Source organism: Motacilla alba, chromosome 20, assembly GCF_015832195.1.
Source record: "Motacilla alba alba isolate MOTALB_02 chromosome 20, Motacilla_alba_V1.0_pri, whole genome shotgun sequence".
NCBI classification, from domain to species: Eukaryota; Metazoa; Chordata; class Aves; order Passeriformes; family Motacillidae; genus Motacilla; species Motacilla alba.
Window position 1 is genome coordinate 3,554,622 of NC_052035.1, and position 6,000 is coordinate 3,560,621.

General features: G+C 49.7%; 1 protein-coding gene across 2 annotated transcripts in view; it reads right to left on the reverse strand.

Annotated features, from left to right (window-relative positions):
* Positions 1-5,598, reverse strand: part of ACSS2 (acyl-CoA synthetase short chain family member 2) — a 31,267-nt gene extending 25,669 nt beyond the window's left edge. Inside the window, exons 1-2 of one of the 2 annotated variants that reach the window (XM_038158824.1) lie at positions 5,409-5,598; positions 5,001-5,197 (exon numbers count right to left, since the gene is read on the reverse strand). In XM_038158824.1, the coding sequence (XP_038014752.1) occupies positions 5,001-5,089 (89 nt within the window). In that variant the 5' untranslated portion in view covers positions 5,090-5,197; positions 5,409-5,598. Of the gene's footprint in view, positions 1-5,000; positions 5,198-5,408 lie in introns of those variants that run through there. The other variant, XM_038158822.1, reaches the window with a different exon arrangement.
* Positions 5,599-6,000: the final 402 nt, after the last annotated feature.

Below are 6,000 nucleotides of genomic sequence, written 5' to 3' on the forward strand. Positions count from 1 at the left end.
CCTTTGGCACAACCACTCACCTGGGAACTACCTTGGAGATTTCACTAGTAATGAAGAGAATGGAGGCTGCAGCACATGAGTACAACAGAAACACCTGGGACAGAAGAACCTCAAGATGTGACAGGGGAAAATGGGTCTCAGTACACACACACACAGAGCCCTTGGTAACAAGGCCATGATCCCTGTGTTTTGCTGCCCCTCAGGCCAAACTGACAACCTCAAACCCTTACGCAGGCATCACCATGCTGCCCTGGAGCAGAATCATCTTTGTATCTCATCTGCACCCTACAGCAGGGAATTCAGAGCAGTTACATGAAATCAAACCCATCATGACCTTGCTCCAAACAGCCCACAGCCAAAGTTAGAGACTCCATCCACCCATGGAGAAAAGTCAGGGAGCTACACCTGGGGAGAAGCTGAGTTCCTCCTGTCCCAGCCTGTACTTCATATGAGTGTCCAAACACAGTGGCTGCTTGCACTAACACACAGCACTGACCACAGACCTGGGAGAGGAAAAGTTTCCAAGGAGCCAGGAAAGCACATGACTTGGACATGCCTGAAGTACTACACTACTCCCTGCTTTAACATCCCATGTTTCTATTGATGCTCCCCCCACTCCTGCACTACCCACGTAGCTCAGTCACAGGGATATTCCCTTTTGGAGGGATGAGAAATGCTGTCTGAAACTCCCAGTTTTGTCACCCTCTCCCACACTGGCAGATTTCAAAGCCCACCAGAAAAGAGCTACACTTTCTGTGATGGAATCTACAAATATCATTGCTCTGGAAGAAGGTGCAAGATTTACAGCTTCATAAAATACTAACACATTCAATGCAATTTATTACCTATTTTAGGTGCACATAATGTGCCTGATTTCCAGAAGCAGAGCATTGTGCTGTTCAGCAATGCTTCTCAAATAATTAATATCTGACAAAACCAACAATCTATCTCTCCCCATACACAACAGGGAGATGACACAGATTGCTGGAGAGGCACCTCAGAAAGGACTGAGGGGGGCCACCCCTTTTCCCATGGAGAATCCCCATGAGGAAAGGAGCTGTGCTGAGCCTGGCTAGTGCTGTGGGCATGAACCAAACCATGCACACACTGCAAATGGGAATCAGCAAAAGGAACTTTCCCAGGGGTGAATTTTGTTCTGTAACCAAATTGTGATTTAGGGACATGCTCTCATCACCACAAGAGCACTGAAAGAGGCTGCAGTACTGGAAGGATAACAAGTCATCCAGGAAGTTACCAAAGAATTGAATGGTCAGTTTGACACAGGATGATCCAAAATCCTGGAGCCAGTGGGAGCAGCAGAGCCAACTGCATCATGTAGAAGCCCTTGAAAGGCTGGATGTTAACAGCCAGCATCCTCTGCCACAGCATCTGTGCATATGACAGATGTGTGAGGCTGGTTTGTATCTTTTATTTATTTTTTCAAACATGCTCTCATAGTTGTTTGGTTTTTTCTTATAGAAAGTTTTATTGGAAGAAACCTCAAGGCCACAAGGCCCTAAATCCATGATTACATTTTAAAGTCAAATCATACAAAGAAACCCAAACCAAACAAACCACACCACATAATTTAATATTTGCATGTCCTGTTTTCTGTAGGCCCAGAAGAGGAACCATAGGCACTTTTTATTTTGTTAAACAAAGTTCCAATAAGCTCTGGCAGCCTTTTATTGCTTTTATTATCTTTATTGCTCCTTTCTCAATGTGTAATGTCATGTGTCAACATAAAAAAGCAGAAGATGAATACATTCTCCCAGAGATGGCAGAAGGCAGGAGCACTGGCCAAGCCCCATCTCCTTGGCTAGAGGGACTCTAAAAACAAAGCTCTACCTCCTGCCCCTGTCCCACCAGGCACTACCAGCACTGCAGCTGGGATAACTGGTTTGAGAAACAGAGGCACAGGTTACACATAAAAACAGGCCTCATCCAAATACTTTCACACCCCAGGGTCTAATTAGAGAGTTTTGCAATAGGAGGTGGGGTTTTTTTAATTCCCTCATGGTTATATTTTTACCTCCACAGGCTGAAGTTTATATGAGATTATTAACAGACACTTCAGCACAGAACTGAGGGCTCTCCAAGTGACTTAGGCATGTCTACAGCAGGGTAAAGGAATATTGTGCTCCTGCCCTAATCAACCACCCCTCACAAAGCTCCCAGGACTGCTGCAAGTCCCCTTAATGTCCCAGTAGCTGGTCCACAAGAGTCACCACAGGTGACCACAAGTGACCTGCACAGCAACCACTGCTACTGACCTCAGCCTTTACACACCATTATGAAAGAGATTTCACTTTTGAGAGCAGCACTTTATCAGAAGCATTTCCTGGAGCTTCTGTTCCCCTTTTTAGGCCACATCAGCAATACTAAGCAGAGAAAGAGGAATCAGAAGCAGAGAAACCAGAAATATTTGTAACATTCACAAGCAGCCCGAGATATCCTAGTAAAGCAGGCCACAGGGAAAAATCCATGTTTTCTACCACCTCATTTGGCCATTTGGAACTACCCAGTCCTAACAGCACCGTGAGGATGACACCATTGACAGCAAACACCACCTATGTACAAGTTCTGCAGCATTAGGCAATCCCCTGTACTGCTCTTTGTGCTGAAAACGCAATTCCATGTGGCTTGGGATTAGACCCTCTGAGTGGAGCCAATTTGGGCAGTCCTGGACTGCTGGTGGCGCAGGAACCTTTAGTGCAGCTTGGCCCTAACAAACCCAGATGAGCTGCTCACTCCTTCCCATCCAAGCAGGACTGGAGACAGCCACAGCCAGCAGCTCTGAGTTTTGTAAGGACGTGTCGCCTCTCAGAGACACTCAGTAGTGCCTCCAAACATAATTCAACTTTTCCCTCATCTCCTCCTCTCTGAAAGCAAAGACCACAGACCTGTGTCTTTTTGGAGCTCTCAGAGCTGGGCAGTCAACCAAACCTTGGTGTAAGTTCAGCACCTTTGCCATCTAGCAGGCTACAGACTTTCTCAGATGCAATCTAGTGGCACAGGTGTTTGAAAATAAAAAAAAAAAAAAACTCCTCACCTTTCAGAGGCTTTAATTTCCTTTTTGACCTTTCATACACTGTGACAAGTGTCAAGTGTTTTAGGGAGTCAGGCTCATTGCAGTGTTACAACACAAAATGTGAGAGGACGAGATGAGAGAAATTAATTGTTGCTGTTTTGAAGAAAACCACGTGCCTAGAGAGGAGTAATTTTATGAGTTGCAACCCTCAGCCCCGCTTTCCCAAGTCCTCAGTGCCACAGGTTTGTCACAGTGTGCCTCTTCCATCGCTCCCACTGGCATTCCTAGCTGACAGCTCCACACTACAGTGCCTGGTCACCTGTGACAGAGCCACGCCAGGAGAGTTTGTCCCAAAACAGTCAGGGGAAACTCTCTGCTTAGGAGGAAGAGAGACTTTTATTTTTTAGCACTGTGAAAACCACGACTGACAGCCACCCACCATTTTCATATCCACCCCAAGCTTTTCTCAGCATCACAAATACCCCCACAAAGGCTGCCAGAATAACCAACAAGAAAAACGTTCACCAAGCCCAAATTAAAACTGAGAGCAGCTGCCTCACTGCCACACAAAGATTCATGTGCACAAAGAACCAAGTCCCTCAACAAAACCCAGCACAGGGCCAGCACTGGCTGCCAAATAGCTTTGTTTGCTTTATACCTTTACCTGCAGCAGTTCACAAAGGAGTTTTCATTCAGAAGCTGCAGTCATTTTACATCAGTCACCTATAGAATCTATTTAACTAGCAGGGAAGTAAAAACTTTCCAGCATTTCACCTGTGCCTTATCAATATGATTATCTACTAGGCAGTGTGTGTAAGTCTTTCACTGAAACAAAAGGGCTATGGACAGAAACTGCAGAAACTCTATGAAGCCAATTTTACAGCCACGGCCAGAGCCACACTGGCATAACCATGTTCCTTTCAGCAGCGGGGTGGGTCCCCAGTCAACTTTACACCAGGTGACTCAGGGGGACCTTCAGCTGCACAATAAATCACTTAGACTATCTGATATTTTTATTGCAATGACAGTAAGATTTCTCCATCTGCTCTGCTCTGCTCAAGGGACTTACCATATCCCAATGAGTTACTGCATGCCTACCAAGGGGTACATCTAATGTGCTTCTGCTCTGTCACATACAGTCACAGCCAGGTTACATGAACACAAGCTCAAGGGAAACAGCAAAACGCACAGGAGAGCCAGGCATAGCTCTGTCTGAGGACACAGCTGTGCTGTCAGCTAGCTCAGCAGGAGTGCGTTACTTCTGGAGCTTGGACAACACGAGTGAAACCTACTTTGCATCAATATATGAAAATTAAGTTTTACATGGATTTTAACACTAGTAAGTACTCTGGTAAAAACAAACAAAAAACCAGAAACATACTTCAGATAAGGCTGGAAGTAACTTTTCTCCCCAAAGGCAGAGAAGCCGGTTCGTCTGAAAGCACCTCACATTCAAGTGCAAGGCATCCACATATAAACTCAGGTATTAGGAGAACCTTTCTGCCAGAGGAGTGGAAACTCGCCAGCCCACAAAACATAAACACGGGAGATAATGGGGTATATTAGCTTTTAGCTGTTGGATGTTGGCTGTTGCTCATCCCATGCCTCTATCCACATCTACCTCCTTCACGAGGCAGTTGTGGCACCTGCCTCACTCCAGTCTGACCGCTCGGAGCTCTCAGCAGGTACAGCTGCAGAGGCAGAGCTGGGAGTCAGGCGCTCCCCATTGCCATGCCGGGCACTTCACTGCATCCCGGGAAGGGCAGAGAAGCTCCCTGGGAAGGGCAGAGAAGCTTCCCGGCACAGCTCTTCCCAAGGACACGGCAAGCAAACACGTGCTGAACCCGTCTAAGGATTAGCCCCTCTCGGGTTTTAAGTCTTCATTCACCTCAGTAGAAACTGACACTGTTTGTAGACTTTAGGGTGCTATTTACACATCCTCTCCTCCACAATAAAAACAGAAACTTACCAGTAAAAAGCAACTTTGTCCCCAAGCTTCTTCTCGTTGACATTTCTGTCCAGGAGGTTGTAGCAGATGTTGGTGGTCGCTCCTTTCATCCACTCGATGAAGATCTTCCCCTTGGTCACATCGAAGTTGTACTTCAGGAAGGGTCCCGTGTGCTGACGCTTCCAGTAGAACTCTTTAGCGATGTCCCCCCCAAAATTCTGCAAAGGCAACGGGCATCGGAGCCCGTGAGCGGGAAACAGGGATGAGGGAACGGGGATGAGGCGGGTAACATCTGTGGGGACACGAGGAGCACCCCCGGGCACCCCACCCGCGGGGGTTCGCGGAGGGCTCCCGGCGCTCCCCACAGCCCCGCGGGCAGCCCCCGGAGGGCCCGGGGAGCCGCCGCCCCGCCGCGCCGGCCCCGCTCACCGTGCGGCTCCTCCACGGAGCGCTGGTACAGGCGCTGGTAGTGGGGCAGCGAGGGGACGTGGGCCGCGGGCAGCAGCTCGGGCCGCGGCCGGTAGAGCCGGGCCTGCTCCCCCGGCTGCACCATGGCGAGGCACCGGGGCTGTGCGCGGGCGGGGGCCGCCCAGCCCCGCTCCGCCGCCGCGCCGAGCCGGGGGCGGGCACGGCGGGCACGGCCCGCCCTCACGGCGGAGCGGGGCGGCGGCCATGTTCCACAGCCTGTTCCGGGTGTCGCCGTGTCTCTGGCGCCCCGGTGTCAGTGGTGTCACCCTCCCAGCAGTGTCCCTGTGTCCGTGGTGTCCCCTCGTTTGCCTTGTTCTTTCTGTTAGCGCTGTCTCCCTGTCAGCCGTGTCCTTGTTTCAGTGCTGTCCCGTGTCAGTGGTGACGGCCTGTCAGCCGTGTCCCCTGTGTTAGTGGTGTCCCCTGTGTCAGTGGTGACCCCCTGTCAGCCAAGTCACCCTGCAGCTATGTACCCTACCCACCGTGTACCCTGTCACCTGTGTGTCCCTCTCCAGTGGTGTTCCACTGTCCGTCATGGCCCTTCTGTCAGTGGTGT